The sequence below is a fragment of the Oenanthe melanoleuca genome, chromosome 1 (assembly GCF_029582105.1).
Source record: "Oenanthe melanoleuca isolate GR-GAL-2019-014 chromosome 1, OMel1.0, whole genome shotgun sequence".
Classification (NCBI taxonomy): domain Eukaryota; kingdom Metazoa; phylum Chordata; class Aves; order Passeriformes; family Muscicapidae; genus Oenanthe; species Oenanthe melanoleuca.
In genome coordinates this window covers 83266461-83291693 of record NC_079333.1, presented here as the reverse complement: position 1 = coordinate 83291693, position 25233 = coordinate 83266461, and the positions used below count along the sequence as shown (strand labels likewise).

General features: G+C 38.7%; 1 protein-coding gene across 4 annotated transcripts; it reads right to left on the bottom strand.

Annotated features, from left to right (window-relative positions):
• Nucleotides 1-1887: 1887 nt before the first annotated feature.
• On the bottom strand, nt 1888-23756 carry IL18R1 (interleukin 18 receptor 1). Of its 4 annotated transcripts, XM_056500249.1 has the most exons (13): nt 23685-23756; nt 22163-22302; nt 20632-20776; nt 19498-19618; nt 18210-18450; nt 12507-12684; nt 11438-11591; nt 10868-10930; nt 9100-9256; nt 8786-8919; nt 7847-8008; nt 6109-6267; nt 1888-4569 (listed from the first exon to the last, which is right to left on the bottom strand). In XM_056500249.1, exons 4-13 carry the CDS (start codon nt 19544-19546, stop codon nt 4169-4171), a joined length of 1698 nt encoding a protein of 565 aa, XP_056356224.1. In that variant the 5' UTR covers nt 19547-19618; nt 20632-20776; nt 22163-22302; nt 23685-23756; the 3' UTR covers nt 1888-4168. The 4 variants fall into 4 exon arrangements, with proteins under 4 accessions (XP_056356224.1, XP_056356233.1, XP_056356243.1 ...); XM_056500258.1 differs by lacking the exon at nt 20632-20776; XM_056500268.1 differs by lacking the exons at nt 20632-20776; nt 22163-22302; nt 23685-23756 and adding an exon at nt 21131-21583.
• Nucleotides 23757-25233: the final 1477 nt, after the last annotated feature.

Sequence of the window (25233 nt, the reverse complement as noted above, 5' to 3'; positions counted from 1 at the left end):
TATAGTAGGAAAGCACCCCTTTAATTCACAAACCTTATGCAATTATCAGCCCTTATACAGCACTACACTACAGCAATGATGCTATGTACAATAGTCCTAATTCTTCCTACATTTATGTTACAATTATCAACAGACAAGAAGAGTTCTTTGATACTGTTTTGCTTCCAGCCCTTATTGTGTCTGGTAGAAACCAGCAACACTAAAAAAATGCTGACACAGACCATGTTCTCACAGCCAGTTACTATGTATTAGTACATAGCAAGAGAGACAAGAAATTTCAAGACCAGTGGCTTGCAACAGCTGTCTCCTCACTGATCCCATCTGTGTCCTCCTCAGGGAAATTACATATTTCAATAGCTTTTGTGGATTTGGCTTTGTTTTACTCTTTTTAAATTACAAATGAGATTCGTTGCTTGTGGTCTAACCACATTTGCTTTTCCTGCATTTTTTCTTCGTACCCTAAGCTTAATTTTTTACACTTGTGGTGGTGCATCTCTCCCCACCACCCCTCAGGTCGCTCCATGAGCTGAGAAATGTTCAGCCAGCCTTGGCCTTGAACAGCATCCTGATTGAGCTCTCTTGAATAAAATTTCCAGCCCAAATTGTGGCTAGGATGGAAAATTACTACAACTAAAGCCCACTCTCCTGCAACCCCATAAACAGCAGTGCTAAGCAGGACCCTCTGAGCTCTCCAGGACCCCAGTGGGCTGTAGCCACCAACCTCCCTGTCACAGCCAGTGAACTCCCAACTTTGCTGTATCTGGAGGATCACCAGAAACAGATCCTGGGCTGAGCCCCCCACTGCTCCAGGCTCAACCCTTTGTTCACTGAGAAAACACAAAATCATCTGATGGGAGCACTTCACTGAATTTGAGGGGCATTTTTCACAGGTATACCTGATATATACTTCTCTAGATCTATGAATATGATGTAGCAAATCTACTATGAATGTTGATCTCCTGAAAGACTTAAATTTGCCAGCAAGGCCTGTAAATGAGTTACTGTTGTGCTGTAGTAAATTCTATATTAATCCTTTGTTAAATTGTTTAACTTAAGCTATTGACTAAGCACTATTTAGTGCTGTTAACCCTTTAGGTCTAAAGTGTTGGTCAAGACTGGCTCAGTTTAGCTGTGACTCTGAACCTTGTGCCTAACTGGGTCTTCCTTATTCCTTTTTATCCTTACCTTTTCCTACCCTAACTCTTTTCTTACCCCTACTCCCCCTCCAGCCTCCTCATAGATAACTTTCATGTTGACTTTGGGGTTAGATTGATTGATTTCAGGTTTTAGTGGGGTTTTTGTCTCTATATATATATATATATATATATATATATATATGTCTATATATAGTAAGTATTAGAGTGAACTGTGCCAATGAATTTTTCTCCATTTCACTTTTATATTAAATGTACTGTTGCCAATACATATGTCAGTGATTCTACAAGCGATCTTAAAACACTCATTCATGATATTACTTCTGTCTAGCTGCAGCAAAAATGGAAGCCACAGTGTGGAAAGGAGAAATACAGTTTTATTAAGTGCAAAAGTGAACAAAACTTACAGTATAAATCACTGAAATGACCCATTACCTCAAACCAAATGACCCATTACCTCACCCCAACTATCATGTGAATTCACTTATGCATTAACATATACATGATCAGGCAAATCATCACAACTACAGTCTATAAAAGTGATATTAGCAGTTCCTGTTCTCTATGGACTGGCAAACAAAAAGCAGGCATTTCCAAAGTCAGTAATGTCAGTAATGCAGGACATAAGAGCAATAAGAACATCTGGCCTTAGTATGAGTATGCATATCCTTAATTTCCCTTGTTCCCCTTTACCACTGCACATGGGCAGCGAGGATCATCTCTAAACTGATACCTTTTTGTGCAAAAATACTTCTCCTTTTACAGATGTTGAGTCATTCAAAGAATGTCTGCTTTGCTGGCATTTGAACAACTTGAGAATTAATGCCATTTAGCTTTCAACCTTCCTTTTTTATAATCCTCTGTTATTCTGTGAAATCTCAGGGCAGTCAAATTGTGTTTGGTGTCACAGGCTTCACGAGGTGTAGCAGTCACATTGTTTCTCCAAGCTGAGGGGAGGGGGCATCCATGCCAAATTCAATTTCAGTTTATAGTAGTTGGTTCTCATAGAGGGTAGGCTTGGTTCAGAGCTATTAACAAACCATGTGCACTATCCATTGTCACATGTGTAGTAAAACTCATTTGACCTTTAATTTGTTAGGCAATACATTGATGACAGCATATGAAAAACTACAAGGCTGAGGAGAAAGTTTAATACCTCAGTTAAGTATTGGGAAAGTTACTAACACTTCTGTAAGATGTTTGGCTACAAAATGGGTGTGCCTAGTATGTCTCATGGTATTTCTGTGCTGACAGAGAATGTTAAAAATTATCTGTGACTAGAAAACACAGGAAACACTAGTTGAGAAGAACTGAATATTGCGAAAGGTTTGAGATTTGGAAATGTAAAGGCACACATCTGCAGAGGAGAAAGCCTCTTCAGTAAAAGCTTACAGCAGAGAATGGCTTTTGCCTATGAACCACATTTACATAGCTCTCTAGTTGTCTGATACAAAGGAGATGTCCTATAGCTGATCTGAAGTCACTACAGATGTTTGCCTTAGTCCTTTGCTCCTTTCCACCTACCTGTTAATCTGGCAACAGTGTTGTCTCCATTTTGGAAATCTATACTTAGCCTTTCCTTTTACCTAAACATCTTCCAGAAACTATGCATGGTTAAAGGACATTTGACAAACAATATTTCGTTCCCATGAAACTTGAGACATTGTCATGACACCCAACATCCAACTTTGTTTTCAGGTGCACTGAGAGGGTAATGCAGTCCTCCATGTATGAATTAAGTTTCAGTGTAAGAGATACCTACTCAAAACCAGCAGTTATGGCATGCAAGACATTTACAAGAGTGAGAAGAGCCTTGATGACCTCCTAGCAACCTGACAAAAGATCTTCCAAAATTTGATTCTCCCTGGACGTCTCCCCGCTGATGCTGGGAGGAAATATGGTTCCATTTTATCCAGGAATTAATGTCAGATAGTTATCTTCTATGAGACAGCTAATAATAAGGGAGGATTAGCACAGCTTTGAATAGCACTACTAACTTTGTTTTAAAAAATAATATTAAGACAAGAGTTACAAAGGGTTAGGAGTGTATATACACACCAAATATCTTATTTTCACCTAAATCCCACACGCAACAGCTGAAGGCAGCTCAGGGTATCACAGAACCACAGAACAGGTGAGGTTGGAATGGATCACAGTGGGACATCTGATCCAGCCCCCTGCTCAAGCAGGGTCATCCCAGAGCACATGGCACAGGATTGTGTCCAGTCAGTTCCTGAATTATCTCCAGTGAGGGAGACTCCACACCCTCTCTGGGTGATTGATTCCAGTGTAGTATCAGCATCCATGAACAAAATACCATTGTTTGTATCCCAACCCCCTCTTCTCCCTGCCAAAACAAGCATTTACAATATTCTTGGGTAAATAGGATGTAAACAGTCTTTACCATTCCTTCAAATTATTCCCAGTGGTAGACCATGTACAGTTCAGTAGTAAATACTGTTAAAGCACCTAAAACTGCCCTATTCTTTCTAACCTCCCTTTTCTCTGTTGGTTTGGGGTTTTTCTATCCGATATTGCCCAAAGCCTGCATGCCAAGCTCTTGAAGGCGGGAGCTGTTTGGATCTGCTTAAAATCAGAATCCTTAGAAAATATGAAAATATAATACAAAAGAGCATCTAAATAGTAATAAGACATTGCAAGTATTGATTTATTTATTGAAGGGCCTAAAATGTATGTGGAAGTAAAACTGGAATCATTCTATATCACTGAAAACTGTGAAATAAAAATTATTTTCATTGTGCTTCATGCCATGTGGTAAGTCCTAAGCAGAATGAAACTTCTGCTGCTTGCACAGCTGCTGAGGAAACCTTCTCTGGGATAGGATTTAGTAATTGGGGTTAACATCATCCTGGCCACTGCAGTAACTTCTGCATTCTTCTCAGATCTCAGAGCTGGCCTCTTAATCAACACTATTTCCCAAGATAATAGTTAATTTAGTTCTATTAGTTAGCAAAACACACAGTTTTCTGCTACATCTTCTGTCTCCAGAATTGTCATATGATTGCATTAAAGTCACAGCCCTCAGTCCAGGGTTGAGCAGCTTCTGAGCCTAAGTCAAGATTATTAAAGTGCCCTCTGGTCTTTATCTTGATAGGCTTTGCTGGCATCAGGTACCGAAGGTTCTTCCAAAATCTGGAATTCATGGGAAGAGATTTATCTTTTTTCCACTTCACCACCCTCTTTGATGGTAAAAGTGACAGTGATTCTGGCAAGAAACTGTAGTCACTTATAGGCATATATTCAATTAATATGATCTTAGTTTTTCTTTCAACTAGAGCTTTATGCAGTCCACTCTCAAGTTCATATATGGCTCTGTCAGAAACGTAGTTCTGGCTCAGAATAATGATTAATCTTCTGCTTTTATCAATGAATGAATGGATATCATCAACAAATGCTGCAAATTAAAGATACATTTATTGTTAAATTGAAAAGATAGGCACCGAATCAACTTATCTTTTAAATTCACATATGTACCAAAAATGTCCCTCTCATAAAGTGACAGCATGTAAGCATCCTGTACTTATGAAGAGACTGATATGTGTTAAAGATTAAGAGCCTCTGAAAATTAACTCAGATTTGGTCAAAGCTTGCTCTCTAGAGCAGACATAAACCTACTTATAATCTCCTGCTTGTAATCTGGCAGTAGTCACATGGATAGAAGGCTACAGCAAAATTTCCCTTTCCTCCCACCAGGCACCTCTTTGCTCTTTCCTAATAGATACCATTGGAGTGATTCCACAGAAAGGCACAAACAGCAACCTCTCCCCAGGTATTCTGTAACCCTGAGTTACACCTTCCTTTATGACACCAAACACCCAAATCTATTTCCAGTAATCCAGAGCTGAGAAGACCAGCATGCGATGATAGAAGGAGTTCCAACTGTGTTTTAGACTGATGACTTTTGGCATGAAAACTGATGAATGAAAGTGAATGGTGATACCCTTTAAATATCAAATTGACTTTTCATGCACAGCTTCCAAAGCTTGTTTTAGCACTGTGGGACAAAAATCATCATAAACCAGAGATCTAGAAAACATGAGTTGTAGAGAAAGGCAAAGCAAACTGCAGAACTAACCTAATGAAGAGAAAACTGAGGGTGAAAGGAGGCTGACAAGGGAATTATAACACCAAAGGCTCCTGTACAAAGAAGGAAATATTCTACTTTACATGTTCATAATGGATCAGACCAGAGAAAAGGAAATAAGCTAAAACTATTTAAAGAATTAGACTGCACACTTCAAATACTTAGAGAATAAGAAAGGAAGTGCTTGGAAGAGATGAGGCTCACCTCAGGTTAGAAAGATTCGTCAGGAATGGATATAAAGAGATAAGATCTTGCTTAATAAAGGAGACTGACTGGTCTTATTGTTCTGTGGTTAAAACAATGAAATTCTATTCCTTAGCTGGATCTTTGGACTAGTTGGAAATTCATAGTACCTTTCATCCATGCAAAAGGCAAATGCCAAGTACATCCATGGGCCAAACCAAATTCCATTTTCTTATTTCTATTTTGTTATGGCACCCATCTCATTCAGAGAATGGTTTCAACCACCACACTATAGATACAGCAAACATACAGTCTATCTAAGTATAACTAGTACTAGAGTTTCCAGCTGCTCTGTGCAGTAAATGTGAGTTCAATCATTGGCCCTCAGCAAAAGCAGAGCAAAAGCACAATTGCTGTGAAATATATTGATATATATTGATATAGTGATACAGTGCTTGTGTGTGTAAGTATATATGAATTCATAAATACAACTATAAAAAATATAAAACATTTGCAACCAAACTTTGCATGTTCACAGTCCAGATTAAAAGTAAAATATATCCTTCCAATGGACAACACGTGACGGAATTCCTTCTAATTATAGACTTCTATCTTTGTATGAAAACAATGAGCCTATTTAATGACAAGAATATTCAGTACACTTACCTCCTCCAGCAAATACATCCCTCTCAAATATACATAACTTGTACCCAAAGTTTTCTTCTAATATCATGGGCAATATCTTCAAAGCAAATTCCCTCTCTTCTTCATTAGGAGAAACACAGTCTTTCAGGTAAGACACAAATGCATCATATTCTTTTCCATCTGAAAATAAACCAGCAATTGTTGTCTTGTTATCAACCACTAGAAATCCAGTATCTGATTTGCCATTCTGATTTTCAAACTTAATGTCCCAATAGTAAAGCATCTAGAAACTCCTCATCTTTCTTCTGAGGACTCTGAACAGTCTTAAACACTCTTCTTCATATTCAAAAAATGTCCTGAAGAAATTTAAGGTTGATAAAAAAGATTCTGCTTGCATTTGGAAAATACTTGAAAATATTTCCTTTCTACATTGAAGTGCTTTTAAAATAAAATTAAATTAATTTAAGCAATTAATGTCACATCTGTGAAGATCAAGATATGCAGGGAAGCAAACAATGTGTCCGTAAGCTGAAAAAATGTTACTTAATTGATATTGCAGATTTCAACATTTATTGTACACTGTGTCTAAGAGTACCAAGTGGAATGAGTACCAGCAAAAGAGAGAGCAAACAAGTTAATTATTTTTGTTATGAGAATATGCCATGTCTGGTCATTTATAAACAGAAAATCAAAGACTGATCCACACCCAGGCCCATCACACTGGCACAGAGCAATTATCAGGATTGATAGACCAGCACACGTGGCTTTGCTTCTTAAACTGTACTTCTTTGCTTCCCTTTCTGAATACTTTACTGCATGTAGTTTACAAGAGAGAGCACAAAGTAAACTCCATGAAACCCTACACGTTCCAGAGCTCTAGGAGGAGGAAATCATTGCCTGCTATCCAGCAGGCAGCTCCTCCAGAGCAGCATAGTCCAGGTTCTCAGAGTTCCTCCCTGAGTGAGTGTAAGTCAGTGCACACTGTGGTAGCTGATACCAACAAGTAGATAATAACACTGGCAGGAATAAATGACATCCAGCCATTAATGAAAGATCTCCAACTACTGTAGTGCATTCAAGCTATATTCAAACTGATTTAGAAGGAAGGCCAAGATCAGACCCATATATACAGCAAGTTTTGTCACCACAGTTTCCAGAAAAACAATCCCTAAAATTGAGTAATTGTCAGGTTTTCTTGCTGTGAAGGCCACAGAGCTGCTGCCTGGCAAAATACTGGGAATGTGCATTCCTGCTCTCCTTAAGAGCATGTAGTGACAAACCTATAAACATGCAATGGCCTCTACAGTCAAGGAAACATTTTAAGCTTAGCCCTACTGAAGGGCATCAGTGAGATGAAAACAAATTTGTATCAGTCTGCCCATCTGAAAACTCCAGAGTGTTCATCCTCTTCATGGATAGACAACTACAAACCTCTCCACCCCTATCAACTTTTGTGATGAAGAACATGTCAGAACAGAGCTCATCTGAACAGCTTCCAGCCACATCCCTTCCTGCCTGCTCCAGAGGCAGCTTCTTCACTGTGTTTATCTGCTGCCATTGCCACACGTGCATAACAAACACACATTAACACCTGACTATCAAGTTCTCTTTTATACATTCTTTTTTTCTTCTCACACTGCTCCTGGATTTAAGATAATTATTCTTTTCTCTTCCTCAAAGCTGACTATTTCATAGAACCTGCCAGAAAATATTTTACATCAATACACTTATTTCAATGTCAGCATTAGTAATGCCATACCTCCAGCAGTATCATCTCTCCTGCATATACTTCTGTAAAATAGAACCAAGTCGACCCTAAACATCACAAACACAAACACCACAGCTACAGCAACAAATGGAAATAGAACAGCAAGGACCATTCCAGTGGTAAATATGTGCACAGGCAGGTCTTGAGTCTTCCCTGTAAAGAGAAACAAAGAAAATTACAGCCTTAACAAAGAGTAGTATATGACAAGATTACTGTATCAAATGCTGATGGCACCTAAAAGTCACAAAAAAAATCACAGTGTTGATGAGAATCCTTCCCTGCTAATGCTTCAAGCACATGTGCATGCCACTGGTCCTGAGACAGAGAGAAACTACAAAACAAGTTTTACTGTAAAAACAGGAGAAACAATCTTGGACACAACCACATACAGTTCATTTATGTGTGTGCAGGCTATGTGAGATCAAGGTTGACATTACAGATCCTCATAGATGCAGAGCATCCCAAAATGATGGTCACTCACTTTCGTGATGAGTTCCCTTCAAGTTTTTCTTATTATTTCCTCTTATTATCTACCTTTTGCCCCTCTCTCTGTCCTATCCATAAGTTCTTAATATACTCTTTAACCTCTATGGCTGAGATATTTTTATATTCTTTTGCTCTAGTCTTCTTTAGGCTTTTCTTCATTATTTTTATTGTTGATATTATTATTATTATTATTACAATACAGATTTTGAACCCTTTAAACTTCATGAAGTTTCTATGAAGGCACTCTCAACACACACTCATTGTAGTCTATTTCTTTTGCTTTACACTCCTTCTGCCCCTGTCCGAGAGCAGGAGGAATCATCCAGGGGTTGTTAGGTCCAGCACTAGATGTCATAAGCAGACAGAAGTATTTGGAGCAGTGTTTTGAAATGCCCTCAGGATTGAGAAGGCTGATTAATAAATTAGCTCTAGATAATGCCATACCTTTCTTCAGTTTTACTATTTTCGTCCGTGTGCTCTCATCAGCTTGCAACATGCAGGTGAAATTCTGATGCACGTCCTCATCTCTTACTTTTTTAATCCGTAGTAGCCTTGTGATATAGAACTTGTTTCCCAAGCTGCAACAAGGAATGGTGTTACCAGCACTGTCTGCACAGAAACCTACAATCACCTGAGGGGCAGATTTTGAGGAAAAAGTTCTAAAGAAAACTCTCAGACTGAGGTTTTTACTGAATTTGCAGTTCCACAAAGCATAGGACATTATCACATATTAAATGCAACATTTACAGGAAACCTACTGTAGTTTTTTGAGTTCTTCTTCACATATTGAAGGCTCATTCTCAGGGATATCTGTGCATTGTTCTGGAAACGTTTGGTTAATTAACCAGTAGAGGCTGGCATCTTCTCGCATATAATAACCCAGGAAACCTGTGCAATTGAGTATCTCTTCTTTACCTACAAAAAAAGCATGATATGGAAATTTAGAGACAAGTAGGACTCGTGTACACAGTGTAGTAAAGTGTCAGCTTTCCAGGAAACATACTCTATAAGCTCTGCTCCTTTCTGAATTTTGTAGCCCCTGCTCAATGTTTTATAGGTGCTACACCTGCAGTCTTGGTGGCTTCAGCAATCATGCACTGTTGCAGAGTGACAGCCATCCATTGCTGCCTTTCACATAAATCATCACAGCCAGGAGGGTTTAAATAGACCTGAGAGTTCCAGGCTTTAGGAGATAAAGGGGATTTGACTTGGTGATCCTTATGGGTCCCTTCTACTTGCCATATACTATATATTTATATTTATATTTATATTTATATTTATATTTATATTTATATTTATATCTATATTTATATTTATATTTATATTTATATTTATATTTATATTTATATTTATATTTATATTTATATTTATATTTATATTTATATTATAAACTAGACTGTGTTTTGCAGGCTGAGAACAGAAGAGGAAAACCTATCAGCTGTGCTCCAGGGCCTGGTAAAAGTAAGTAACTGGTAAGGGGAATTACAACCAACTAATTATAATAGGGAAACTACATATGATTACTCAGCAAAACCAAAGTCCCTGCTCAACATGCACAGAACAATTTCTTATCTCAGTATCAAAACTGGAAATTCTTGAATACATGAACAAGTCATTTACTCAGCTACTTGTCCCATTTCAAAGCACTAACTGTAAATGACAGGAACCATCCCATAAAGTTCCAATAGTGTAAGAAATTGAAAAACTAAAAGGACAATTGTACACTTGGAAAAAATAAGGGCAGAAAACTGTAGCTCTGGAGTGTGAGATTTTTTTAACTTTGTCAGAGGAGAGGAGAGGAGAGGAGAGGAGAGGAGAGGAGAGGAGAGGAGAGGAGAGGAGAGGAGAGGAGAGGAGAGGAGAGGAGAGGAGAGGAGAGGAGAGGAGAGGAGAGGAGAGGAGAGGAGAGGAGAGGAGAGGAGAGGAGAGGAGAGGGACAGGTAAATTTCTGTTTTCAAAAATTAATTACAGCCTCAATCACAAAATCTGGATCCTGTCCAAGACTGTGTGAAGCCCACAGATCATTTTATCTAACATACTTCCAGCTAGAAGCACAGGTAGGGTCCCTTGACAATACAGATGTTCATGCACACATTGCCAGGACTGTCACACTCCTCATTTCCCTGAAGAACATCCTCAACCACACCAGGTGCCAGCAGGATTACTTATTACTGCTGTTCACTTAGTAAACCATACACCTTTTACACATTGCTTCATGGGGTTTACTATCTACAACAGAAAGCCATGGAGAGATGTTTTATCACCACCACCACTTTCTCATGCAGGTTGTAGCAAGAGAAAGAAGCAGCTTCTACCTCTGTGAAAAGGTACATTTAGTGTACTTGTGTATCAATCATGTAATACATACACCAGGGAAAACACTACCAGATGTGAGGTTAGACCACTCACAGAAGGATGCACAGACAATTCTTAATTTCATTACACTTATCCAGACCATCAACCCCAAAGAAATCATAACAAAAGCATATAGGTAGTTACCTCAAAGACTTTGTATTAATTTCATACCTATTTTTGTTTCAATTTCTTCATGATGTCCAACTATCTCCAAAGAGAAAGCCTCTGGTGCATCTAAAATAGAAGTATTGCTATTGAAGTAATACCTTACTTACATTCTTCCACAGTAAAAGTTACTCTGCTTAATTGCTCTATGTACAAAATTAATCACAAACATTCCATTTAATTCACAGAACAATATGTGGATTCTGGCATTACTGAGTAGCTTAAAACTCAGTATGTTTGCTGATTTTTTTTCACACACATTTATATACACAATACAATTTGCAATGGTTGGAAAGGCTCTTGTGCAAAATTCTTAATAAATTTGTATGACTTACTTGGAGCAGCTATTTTGAAAAAAATAAAACTGCAGGGAAAACATACTAGATGCATTTTCCAAAGTTGGTAATATTTTGTCGTAACTTCTGCTTTTTTACTTCTCAAATTATTCTGAAGTAGTTCAGATTACCAGACTTGTTCCCCCTGGCACAGATTTATCAAATGAGAACTGCAATTAAAAATCTCCATAGTAAAGTGAACCAAAAAGTATGCATCAAAAATTTTAGAAAGCTTTCTTACCTTCTTCTACTACAAGTTTAATTGTATTTGTGCTGTGGTATATCATTCCTTCATGACTGATTAAAATTTTGCAGGTATATATCCCAGAGTTCTGTACTGTCAAGGCTCTAAAATTTAGTTGCCTCTCTGTTTCATGTTCATAATTCTTACAGTCCTGCATCAATAAAACCAGAAAATACTATTCTGTAGCAAACATGCATTCAAAACTTTAAAAAAATTAAGAATTTTTTTTTTTTTTTTTAAGCAAAGTGTCACCATCACCTTTTCACTATCTCAATGACATGTCTGACCCAAAAGAGTTGCACACCCAATTTTCACTCATGGTCACTTAAACACAACATTTGAACATTTAACCCATTAGACTCTGAGAACACTGCAGTTGAGGAAAACAACAACCTACAGCCCTACCCATCAATGGTCCCACGCTCCCAGGCCCCACAGAACAAGAGAACAGGGCTGTAGCTCATTCTTGCCAGGCTACTTGGGATGCCTGTACTAAATCAGCCAAAATCCCTTCCTGAAACTGATTGATCTTGGAGTGAACAGGGTCTGCTGCTCCAGCCAGGAGACCTGAGAGGAATGAGGAACAGTCCTCAAAAAGATGACTTGCCAAAAATTAATAGAACTGGATATGTTGCACACTTAAAAACTGTTGAGAAACTGCAAAATTGAAAAAGTTTGCAATTACTTTACGAGTACATGCTAACAGTAAAACAAAAATCTTGGCACCTCATTTAGCAACAGTACAATATCTGCATCAGCAAAGTAGCAGCTGGCTAAAACAGCTGCTGCCTAAATCAGCAAACAGACAGGTACATCAGATCTTTTATCATTCCAAACTGCTAGTTTAATAACTTCTGGAACAGGTATATTTTTTAACAAAACTGAGAGAAGACAAAAGCTTTGTTTTGTGTATCTGTCTAAAGTTTTTCCCCCTAATCCCATGAGAAATTAGAGCTTTACAAAGTTTGTAGATGCTTGTAAAAATCTGTTAGTAATTAATATTTCCTGCAATCAGATGTTTTGTTTCTACAGCCAATGATTTGAGTGACACTGTTTCAGTAATTACCTTGTACCATGTTATGCTGTCATTTTCATAGATAGACAAATCACTGCATTTCAGTGAATGACCAATTCCAGCACTTTTAATTTCTGTAGTTAAATGATTTTCATTGAAACAGCTGCTTTTATTTCTTTCAAGTACATTCAAGGTCCACTTTTGAATTGTGACATTTTGTTTTCCATTGCTAAGAAAAAAAACATAGCAAAATCAGTTTCAGGAGCTTTTTAAAATAATGCAGCTTAGTGAGTTACAAAATACAAATAAATTCCCAAATATATCTGTTAGGTAGAAATCTACATCTACAGTGACCCAATTATTTTTAGTCCCCTTTATCACTTTCCCACTCCCAAATAAGTGTAATTTCCTTTAATCAAACAGGTTATCTAAACTAAATGCATTGTGACAAAACTTTTGACAATACAATTATATCTATGGAACATGACAATGTATACTACATAGAGCTGAAAAAGCATGCAACAACCTGTGACATCATCCACAGTTACAAGAGAGCATTCAAGAATTTTGGACCTTGAATCAGCTAAAGATTTTGCAGGTTAATTTCCTTTGTGTTGCTAAGGTTAAAAGCCATAACAGAAAATTATATTTGTAAAATTAGAAATAATGTAGGCAAGTCTGGTATTATTCACATTAATCAACTAGTAATTGTTTGATATTCTGCAGGTATTTTGGAATATTTTGGAATTCAATGGTATTTTGGAAATATTTCTAAACTCCACAAGTCTAATGAATGACAGCATTATTATGATTCAAGCATGTCTGCAGAGCAAGGCACTTTGGAAAGGATGCATCCCTTTGTCTTTGAGTCTGCAGGGATCAGAGATTTATAGCAGCTGAGCACCCCAGGCTGATTGAAAGAGGCAGGAACTATCACTTCTGCAGCAGTCAACACATCCCATGCAGTGTCTATAAAAGACCACACAAATATGCTCCAAAAATACTTTCTTTGGATATCTAGGAGCTGATCATTTTCATGTAGATATCTACTAAGTTCTACCCGTATATTCCTTAAAAGAATCAGATTACAGTTGTTATTTCACTGTTTGATATACCCAAAGACAAGACTACCAAAGGAAAGGAACCTGGAGGACTTTTGACTTAAATTTGGCAAAGTTAGAGCTTAAGAGAAAGCCGTATGTTGCTGTCAGTTAGTGGGTGAGATTCTGTCAGTTAATGGGTGAGATTTTGCAATTAGTGCATAAAAGCCTCATTTGTTTTCTGAACAAGCAGGGCCTGACAAAGGAAAAGCAGCAACCACAGAGCACTTCCCTCCAGTGTCAGCCATGTCTTCATAAATATATTTGAATCTTTTTGCCTCCAAGAAAAGAAGAACAAATTTCTTCCAGAACTGCAACTAGTCAAGAATTGTTTCAATGAGAAAGGCCAAGAGGACAAAGCAACTGAATGGAGATGCATCCCTGGTGAGTGCTTCAGCTTGAGCACCATTCTTGCCATACCTTTTGAGTGTACAAGATTCAGAAAAGCTATTAGGACATCATTTTTATGATGAATTTAGACCAAGTCTTGAGTTGTTTCTTTTCACTGTCTTGACATTGTAGCCCTTTCTCAAGCTTCCCAGGTTCTCCTTACTCACTTGAGGTGTTCATTACTCCTAATTGCAATTGACACCTTAAACCAACACATGGTGGTTTTGGTGAATCAGCAAACTATGCTGTTACAAACAGGAAAAGCTTTACCAAAACTTTTCCATCAGAGACAGGCTCACAGAGGTATTCACAGTTGGGTGGAGATCTTCTCACCTACTCTTCAACATCTTATTCACATATTTAAATCTGATCTACTAAACACAGTCAGCAGTGGGACCACAGTCAAAAGTCACCCTGTTACAGTGCAGTTTATCCAACCTATTTTATATGTTTTGTTTAGGACAAGGTAATCTGTGACCCAGGAAGGCCTCTCTCTCCCTGACAGAAAAGGTACCTAAAATAAGTTTAGGTGTGGACATAAGCATAAATTCCAATTAATTCCACTGAGTCTGTGTTTCTTTAGGCATCATTCTACTAATCTGAATACTGTCAGAGAATTAATTACAGATCTAGCCATGAAATGCAAATGATTTTACTCTCTAGATTCAGCAGATGAAGGAGAAAGGTCCATAAAGCCACATGTTCACCCCAACACTGTTACTCCACAGAGACTTTCTTCTGTGATCTTGTTTGGGGAAATCACTCAAAGTGGACCAAGATATTCTGCCTGGTGAGCCAAAATCTGAGGAGATTGTCCTTGGAATTCCAAGGAGGATATCCCTGGAAGGTGTTGAAACCATACAAACAAAAATGAATTTTTTCATACATAATTTCTCCTTGTCTGCCATACAGCATGGTTTTCAAAACACACACACACACACAAAAAAATCATTTTAGTTGTAGTTTTTAAACTGCCGGTGTCTTAATTGTTATATATTTTTATCCTGGTTTTCACTTGTTGAGAGTCTTCAGTGATACTTTGTCAGGAGCAAAACCACTTCTGGTTTAACAGCTTTTCAATCTTCCCCCAGCAAACCCACCAAGAAGGAACAACAAAATCTAGTTTGGCTCAGAGGATGATACTGGGAAGTGAAAGCCCTTAGAGAATACAAACCAAGTTTACTGGGTACATAGCCAATTCAGTTATCCCTTAGGTATTTTACTGCAACAAGCCAGTGTTATCTTGATATTAGAATCTTCTGCAGAAAGTGTCGCTCTATTTCCAAATTGCAAAATTGCAGTATTACCTCTATATGTATGTTCCCACAGCTTTCAATTATTCTAAATATATTGAAAAATAAAGCAATATTAGGATTTTAAAATTTATCATGTGTTTATCATGGTTCACTTTAGTTTTTTGTTTTTTTCCAGGAACCTCTAAGTTCTCACAGTTTCAAGGTCACCAAAACAGAGCAACCTGATGACTTGCTTTTTTGTATTCTGTTTTTACCTTTGACAACCACAGGATACAGACTATTAAAAACAAACAACCAAAAAAAAAAAAAAAAAAAAGAAAAAAAAAAAAAAGAAAAAAGACCTGTGACACAGTTTTTGCTGCTTACCTCACTTACTACAAGTACACATGAAATTTTTATTTTCAAGAATGTCACTGGAGATGGACACATGCAGGACTATTGATTCCTGAATTCATATCCTAAGTCTAGTGTACTAACAAACACATGTGAACACATCAGCAAACATACAGGCACACTTCAGCTATCTATGTATGTCTCAGCAGGACACTTCTGGCTTAACTGTAAAACTTCTGATTCCTCTTGAAGCAAAAAATAAGTGGTTAAAGCATCCTAAAAACGTTGTTACAGCACTTTTGCCTCTTGCTTCTTGCATATTGTCAGTCGTAACACATCAGAAAAAAAATCCTACATTTAATTAGTTTACAAAATCTGTCAACATGTTGTCTTCTTTTCTTGAAAATCTGCAGTATATGTAATTGCCACATTGTTTCCTGAAACTGCCTAAACGGTTCTAAGTATTCTGAAAATTATTTCCCATATAGCTTACAAATACCTGTCTAATTTACGCTGTTGAAAATTAAAAAGATAAATAAAAATATACTTAGCATATTTTCTTTCAATAGTAAAACTTTTAATCTAACACAAATACTCTGAAATTGAAGTAATTCCACTCAGTAATTCTTATTAAATCTTAAACAAGTTCAGTAGTCCACAATAGCCCACAATTTTTCCCTATGGAGACTTCTAAAAGTCCACTGTCTCTGCAGAAAACAGTTTCTACAATAATCTTCTGTATTTACTGAAATGTAACTCGTTTAATATGCCCGCCAATAGTGAGAACCATCACATAAACCAAGTCCAAGTTCCCATTAAAATCCCATGAAAAAAATCCCCTTATGCCTATTGTTCCAGCAGTGAGACCTGTGAAGAGTTCCCACAGGAGGATTGTAAGATTCTGGCATCATTCTGATCCTAACAGAAAAATGAGTATTCATATGAGCCTAACAGAAAGAAATTTAAAACTTAACCAAACCAATCCCCCCTGCAAAAAAAAAAAAAAAAAAAAACAAAAAACAAAAGGCAGAAACTCAAAATTCAATTCCAAATGAAATTTATGATGTAATCAAAACTTTTTTTTCTGACTTTCTCTCTTAAGCAAATGAGTAAATTAAGACATTTCATAATGATTCTGACATCTTTGTGTTACTTATTGTAACAAACTTCATTCTAATAGTTTTACTTTGATTCTTTTCCTGTCATCATCCTTCTTCTATATGTAAGGCTGTTCCCTTCAGTTTTGAGGTTCACACTTTTTCATAATAATTTTATAGAATTCTTGTGATTTACTGTGGATTTACTGTCATTAGCCCAAGCCCTTAAAATAATCAGAAGACCACAATGATTGTGAATTAAGACTGGGGTTATCATAGCTCTCTTCTTTTTTCCCCTTATTTTAGACTCATGGCAGTCTCCTTCAGGTATGATCTCCATCTATTTTTCTCCATGCCTAAATTAGTCAGTCTGCATTTTGTGCCACTGATTAGGTGGCATTAGATCAAGTTTTTAGATTTAATAGCTTGTTTGTGAAGAGACCATATAGACAACTGATCAACACAACAAAACAACAAGGAACCATATTCATCATCCCTAAAGAAAATCCTCTTGAATTTAACATAGATGAGTTAAATTTTTCTCAATATTTACCCTTCAAGTAAAAATATTTTGCCTTTCATGTACCATGAGTAGTACTTTTTAAAATAATATCAGTAAGGAGATAATAGTAATGATATATAGAAAAAAAAAAAAGATGTTTTCCGCTTCAAAGCCAACATGGAAGTTAACAACTGAAGTCTAGCTTACAGCTGTAAACTATCAAACTTGAGTCTCCAATATTTCTGGAAAAATATGGACAGGATTTTCTAGCATCCACAGTCTCATACCCTTTACAAACCTGACTAGAACCTTAAAAGTATCACTTGGAGAACAGCACAAATCATTGCATGCAAGGTAAACTGCTTCAAATAAATCAGTGTTTCAAATGTAAATGCTGAATTATGGATTTAGTGCAAGTTACTCATAAGAACTCTGTGCAGCAAACCTTTGATTTAATCCCTTAGTCTTTTGGGGTGTTCCAGTGAAGATTGCAACCAATTAATGGAGGCTCATCCTTATTTCTCCTTTTAACCCACGATGTTCTGCAGCAGTAAGAAATCAAATCCAATTATTTCATTTGTTCTTTGAATGACTCCATGCAGGCAAAGGTTTGCACAGAAAGCAGAGTTCAGCTGTGCTATGTTTAACCTTTATTACAGTTAGATGATTTGGCAAGCCTCATAGCATGAGATCCACTCAACACAGCAAGCAAGGACAAGTCTGGGGAAGAAGACAAGCAAATTTTTTCTTTTTCTTGGCAGTGGACAGAAGGGTTGACTGACACTCATTTTCCTTAGATAATTAATCACAAGCCAGAAAAATTGCTACCTGCCTTATTAAAAGGTTTACAGAACATTTAAAAGGCTGAAACTCCTTATAGATATTTATAAATATTACTTACAGGTCCACCTTGATAGTTATTGTGAGATGAAGTTGGAAATAACACTGCAGTTAATGCAGTTCCCTAAACCCCTTTTATATGGATGCCACTAGCTATTGAAAACAAGACAGAGAAATTATCTTTATCATAGACATGTGCACAGGCAAGACATTTGCCCACTGTGTTGTGTACCCACCTGTGAATGACAGAGTAAATCCCAGAGTCACTGAGTTCAGCTGGCCAAAACTCCAGAAAATTCATTTTTGACACAATTCTGCGTGTTTCCTTTATCAGTTGTTGCTTTCCAGCACTTTCTTTGTACCAGTTTATTGTGTATGTTTCTTCCTGAAAATGTTCTTGCCTTGACTCAAGATAACAAAGGAAAAAATATTCTCCTTCAAGAATATCAATGGAGGCACGAAGAGGGCACAGCTTCTCTTCGAAGAAAGGAGTAAAAACATACATTAGGAAGCCAAAAACTTATTTCAGAAAATTGCATTAGCCTGACTTTAAAGTGATTGGCTGTGCTTTTTTTTTTTTAATGAAAATACTTCTTTCATTAAAATGGTCTGGAAACATTTTTTTTTTTTTTTGTGTTATTTGTGTTTATTTGTATTATATTTACTGAAAAAAAATCAGTTTTCCAAGATTTTACTCTATCCTACAAAAGCAACACCAGAAAGAAAAGGAGGCTGAAAATAAAAGAACATTTCCCTATCTTTATGTTTCTTTCACACGAGTTCCACAGTGTCAGAACCAAATGGCTCAAAGGGCAGAATCTGGTCTCACAGTGAAGCAGCTGCCACAAATGGAAGAGGAAGGGAGAAATTCTTCACATATGGTTTGACTTGACAAATAAGTCTGAGATGAAAGCACAGATCCTATAAATTAACATTTGCATTTCTTTATCTTCTTAATTAAAACTGAATCATTATATAGATATATTTCTGAAAAACTTCAGATATCTTTGGAAAGCTGCCTTGGAATGAGATCATATGTGTAAAATTTAATCTTCAAGTCTGCCTTTCCAAACAAATTTCCCAAATTTACTTTTGCATACAAAAGTTATTAAAAGTAAAGAAAAGGAACCATGATCTAGGATTAAGGGTCAAAAATAAAATCAGCCTTTAGTCTCTCTTTTTGCTGAGGTTCTCTGAGATTATTGTTGTTTAGCAACTATTGTGACCAGACTTCTGAATGGCACAAAAAGAAGCAGACTCTTTCTCTTGCTTGCTATGTCTCTTCATATGGCCATGGTCATATACAACATCATTGGGTTTCTCCAGGTAGAACCCTTGCTTTTTCATTTCATAATTTTAGTGTTTGGTACCAAATTTCCCAAGTCTGGAGCTGGGCTGTAATTGCCAAACCTTTAAGTTTTTGCTCTTGGCTGCAAAACACAAAACTTGTCCTACTCCAAGCAACTGTCAAGAAGCTGGCACATATTTTGAAGCTTCTATTATTGAATTGAAGATTTTACTTACCAGTGGCAGATTCCATGATCAACATTACCAAAAAAATCATTAGAGTCATTTTCTTGAGATACTTCTTACTTCTTCTCAAAAAAAAAAATTAAACTGAATTTCTCCTGCTTATTCTGAAAGCCTAAGGGTAAAAACATATCACAATTCAGCACAAGTGCAGTGAAACAGGTTCCTTTGAGCATGTGGCATGTGAGCAGTATAACTATTGCCTGCTGCTGAAGAGGGCTTTCCAAATGGGAACTTACATATTTTCATCACAACAGCTATTTTCATACATCAGGTAATGTATCTAGATTTTTCTTTGAAAATTCATTTCAAATTCAGAAAGCACTGCAGGATTTCTTTCTTCAATTTTCTTATTTAATAGATGCATTTTGCAGTGTTACAAGAGCACTCAAATCCCTAGCCAGTAGATACAGGACAGGTACAGTGCTTTTTTTATCCACATAGAGAATAAACTTTGCAAGACTGGACCTTGTAGAAACAGCTAGTGGAAACTACCCTTGCCTTCAATGAGAAAAGCATAATGTAGATTGGATATGTTGATGGCTAAAACTTTTTCTGTTGGAAAACAATGAGACATGTCATTTCTTTCACAGTTTGATCTGTGGGGGCAATAAGCTCCAGCTGAGTGCTAAAATTTCCACTGAGGGGGAGGACACAAATCAGTTGTTTCATGTGTAGTCAACTGATTTCAAAGGCAAATGAAAAACACCACTAAATAAGACCAGCTTGGAGCATCTTCTGAGGTTCCTCAGAACAGCAGAACCAAAGACAGAGCTACTCCTGAGACTCTGCCTCAGTTTTGCTTACAAAACACACAGGTGAGATACTCAATCAGCTCTGTTCAACCCCTGAATCCAAAACAGATAACCTTGTTTAGTGTGCCCAAACATGGATGGACAAATGAGACACACACACACACACACACACACACATTTCAGAGATCTGAGAGATCTGCCAAAAGAAATCTCATTAGCAAACAATTTCTTTTTTATTAAGTAAGCCTGTTGCAATTTGAGAAAACAAACTTTAAGAGACTGCCCTAAGATTTAGAGTCAGAAAGTTCCTGTGACAAGAAGAGTCTGGAGGCAGGAGGCTACTGCATTTCCAGCATTATTCCAGGACACCAACCTGTGTAGCTGCTCTCCCTCTCTCATCTTTCTTCTCAGCTCTTAATAAGTGTGCCATCATCCCTTAAAGCATTGTAAGGAGATGAAGGAAGTGTTTCACATCCCTTTTTTCAGATGGCCTGGTAGGCAGATCCAGAATTAGAAACCTAAAAGAATCTGGATGCTGAGTTCTGCAACAAGCAATTTCAGTTCCTTATTACACATGGAGATTCAAACTCCTACATTTAATGAGGAAAGAAAGCCTCTCTCTTTAATTTCTTGAATTTAGCTTTGCTTTTCACATTCAGAAGAAATACAGCTGTTAGAGACTACAAGACTAAGATCCACTACATAAAGATAGAATTATATAACATCAGATTTTTAATTCTAAATCCACTTCTTTTTTGGTATATCACATCAACACACAATGGAAGGTTGTTTGAATGCACACAGTATAATGGAAGCAACTTAGTAATGACTAGGTTTGAGATTCATGACTACTAAAAATCAAGACACAGGACCTTTAACTCAGTAGTCCCAGTGCTGTTGAACCTGATCAATTTGTCTGAAATTGTTCTACTGTAAGTTAAAAGTCTTTACATTTGAGCCATACAGTTTGAGCATTCTTCAATGTAAAGTTGGGGAGGGGAAAGGTGAAAAAAAAGAAAAGTACTTTTACTGAAAGGCAGCTAATACAAAGAGAATCTTTGAGAAACAGAATAAGATTTTTAATTTTCAGAAAAAATTGACAGTTGTTTTAAACTAAAAGCAAAAATTGTCTGTCTAATAAGGGACTGTAGAAATACTAATGGGCAAGATGCTAAGTAAGTCTATAGAGGGAAATGACAGTTTCAATGCAAATTGATTAAATTACAAGTTGTCTATAAGGTTCAAAGTGACAATAGTTCTAAGTATTCTTTTAAGTTTTTATATATGTTTAAAACCACTGATGGAGTTTTAATAATAAAATACAGTTCTTAAAAATGCTTGTGCCACTGTGAAGCCAACAAAAAGTTTAAACAAAACAAAAGTCTAAATTCTGTAAAGTTCACTACCAATGTCTCATGGAATAGAAAGTGGTGCACCATTAAAATTATTCCCCACTTTTCTAGAATCACCACAAGATTTTGGAATCAAATGGGGCTGATACATAGAAGTGATTGACCCGCAATTTTGGACAAGTAACTAATTTTGATCAACACTTTTGGAAAACTTAATTTGGTCCTGAAGGGTTGTGACTTCCTTTTAAAAACAAAAAACCACAACAGATTCTTCTGAACATGAGACTTGTTCTAACAATCATCTTGGGGTCAAGGAAAGAAAGCACTAGTCTTTCCTCTTTAAGAATGGCTTCTTGTGGAATTTAAGTATTTTTAAATATTACCACACAGTGTCATAATTTGTGTGTCATTGATGAAGAAAACAAAAATATTTTCCAATCAATTATCTTAACCATACTAGATCCATGCATCATTCTGCCAGGATTGCAGTTTCTTGGTAAAAATGAAAATCTATCTTAATTTCAAAGAATATAAGCAAAGCTGCTTACTTACTATGCCAGGTGGAAATGGATGGAGAGGGAATCTTCCAAACTCCAAAGAATTGCAACTCTTCTGAATCTCATTCATCACTGAAACAGAGAGCTGTCTCTCTCATTGAGTCTATACACAGATATTTCAGTTTAAAAAACCTTCTGAAAAAGGAAAAGAGAACTATTGATTGCAGGAAGGAAAACAGAATAGGAAGATGCGAGAAATTAATTTCTGCTAGCATTAATGGAAAGCTAATAGCAAGCCCTTAATATTAATATTTTTTTCTAAATGAGGCATTTGAGAGCTGCTACACAAATGCTTTAGGCATAATCTTTTGCTCCTACCACTTAGAACAGCACTGAAGGAGCCCATCCTCCTCCAAAGCCACGCAGGTGAGGGAAAGGGCTGAGGACAGGGCAGAGACGGCGATAGGGGCTGTATGTTGAAATAAGCCAATTTCAGGGCTAAACTGTTTATAGGCAATAAGGAAAAAGTACAGCGTGACAGAGGTGTGGGAGCCCAGTGGAACTGAGGAGTGGCGAGCAGCGCCGCGGACAGGGGACAGCAGCAGCGGAGGAGAGACACAGCTTTGGGAACGGGCAGCGCTGGGGATGGGCAGGGTGGGAGAGAGACAGGTTTGGGGATGGGGAAGGTGGGAGAGAGACAGCTTTGTGGGGACGGGCAGGGTTAGAGACGGGGAGGGTGGGAGAGAGACGGGTTTGGGGATGGGCAGAGTTAGGGACCGGCCGGGTTGAGGACGGGCAGGGTTGGGGAAGGGCAAGGCTGGGGACAGGCAGGAGTTGAGGACGGGAAGATTTCGGGACGGGCAGGGCTGGGGAAGGACAGGACTGGGGAAGGACAGGACTGGGGACGGGCAGGGTGCCCCCCAGATGTCCCCGGGCAGCGAGGGCGGCCCCGCACAGCCGCACGGATGCCCGGAGCGGGGCCGGCGCTCGGCTCCCCGGGCGAGGGGAGCGCAGGGGGATGTCCAGCCCAGCCGTGGCCCGGAGTACAGGGGGATGTCCAGCCCAGCCGTGGCTCGGAGAGCAGGGGAATGCCCAGCCCAGCCGTGGCTCGGAGCACAGGGATGTCCAGCCCAGCCGTGGCTCGGAGCACAGGGATGTCCAGCCCAGCCGTGGCTCGGAGCACAGGGATGTCCAGCCCAGCCGTGGCTCGGAGCACAGGGGGATGCCCAGCCCAGCCGTGGCTCGGAGCACAGGGATGCCCAGCCCAGCCGTGGCCCGGAGCACAGGGAGGTGCCCAGCCCAGCCGTGGCTCGGAGCACAGGGAGGTGCCCAGCCCAGCCGTGGCTCGGAGCACAGGGATGTCCAGCCCAGCCGTGGCTCGGGGCACAGGGAGGTGCCCAGCCCAGCCGTGGCTCGGAGCACAGGGATGTCCAGCCCAGCGGTGGCTCGGAGCACAGGGAGGTGCCCAGCCCAGCCGTGGCTCGGAGCACAGGGATGCCCAGCCCAGCCGTGGCTCGGAGCACAGGGATGCCCAGCCCAGCCGTGGCCCCCGTGCCGCTGCCCGTGCCCTGCCCTACCTGCTGCAGCCCGGCAGGGAGGCAGCGCTGCCCGGAGCGGAGCGGCGCTGCCCGGCCGGGCGAGGGGCTGCGCTGCCCCCGACCCCAGACACAGAGGGGCGCCCCGAGAGCACGGCGAGCGATGATCGAGTCTTGTAGGAGGCGGAGGGGGATGGGGTGTGCGTGTCTCTTCCCTCTTACAACCTTTCAGGGGAAGAAAAGGCGTAAGGAGGTGATGTCTTCCGATATCTTCAGCCGAAACGCCTCTTCCTCCGCTTTTCCGCTGAACGCTCACTGTAGACTGTCCAGGGAGTGTGGTGGAGGTAGGACGGAGTGCTAGGAACGAGTATTTAAAGTTTTGTCTCTGCTGTAGCTTCCTCCTTACCTCGCTGCCCGGTTTGAGAATGAGGATGTGCCAGGAGGTAACACTGAAAGGCTGATACTCTGCTAAAGACGCACACACACACACACACACACACACACACACACACACACACACACGCACGCACAAATAACATCCCGCCAAAAAGAATTACAAACTATGGTGTGCAGGAAAAGAGACAAGGCAAAAGATACGATTCTACGCTGGTTTTTATGAGAAATGTCCCCATTTCAGTGCTATTTTTTTCTGTGCTACCATACCCTTCAAGGGGATAATAATGGAAACTTTCAAGACATGAAACATTTTGTAGCTCCATTGCTGCAAAGTGAGTGTATGTATTCACTTCTAAATAAGCCATCATGCCATCAGCAGAGTTTGCTTGTTAGCCAAATGTTGGTATATTGGAACTGTGGTTCCACCAGGCATATTTCTTGTTGGAGTCCTGTTCCCAAGTAAATGAATGCTTGCAGTTGTTAATTCCATTAATGCTTTATCTGCTAAGTACTGTTCAATGATTCACTATATTCCTAAAGTTAGGTTGATAGCAGCAGGGAAAAAACAATTCACTCAGGAATTCTTTCATTTGCATATCACCCTTTTAATTCTCAGGAATTTGCTTGGTGACAGCGACCTCTTGGGTTTTTTACCTAGGACAACTGCTAATGCAAAAGTTCCCCATTTCAACAGGAGGGGACAGTTTAGAGGTAAAAAAAGCAGGTTACACTTAAAAGGAGGGAGAGATTATTCTTGGATATTTTCATTGCAGAGGTGAACCAAAGAAACCTTAGAGTGTTTTACTGTCTTATCTCATTTGTTTTCCTCATCACAGAATGAAGCAATATGTCTACAACTACAGTTAGACCTTTGGATAATGTAAGTCAGCAATTCCAGGAAAGTAAGCTAAGGATCTAACTAACTATAACTGCTTTAAAAACGTGCAGAAGATTCTTTGCAGGGCTTTTGGGTTTATGACTTAGCACCTGATTTTAAAACCTAATAGAAAGCTATCATAAAGATGATAATGATTTCATAAAGATGATAATGATTTTACATGATACTCTGGAAACTAGCTAGTAGCCAACAAATAAAATGGTAAAGTAAAATCTCATCAGCTTTTTACTTTCACTGACTGTCTTCATAGTGACAGTTTGGAAACTTCTATTTTTTACTCCATCTTTTACAGCAATA

What these genes read in the sequence shown, in the direction of transcription:
- IL18R1 (XM_056500249.1), bottom strand. Translation starts at nt 19,546, where the DNA reads ATGACTCTAATGATTTTTTTGGTAATGTTGATCATGGAATCTGCCACT. An exon ending in AATAGTAAAACTGAAGAAAG is followed by an intron (nt 8,009 to 8,785) that starts GTATGGCATTAT and finishes TTCTCTTTACAG; the next exon opens with GGAAGACTCAAGACCTGCCT. An exon ending in GGATGTATTTGCTGGAGGAG is followed by an intron (nt 4,570 to 6,108) that starts GTAAGTGTACTG and finishes TTTAATTTGCAG; the next exon opens with CATTTGTTGATGATATCCAT.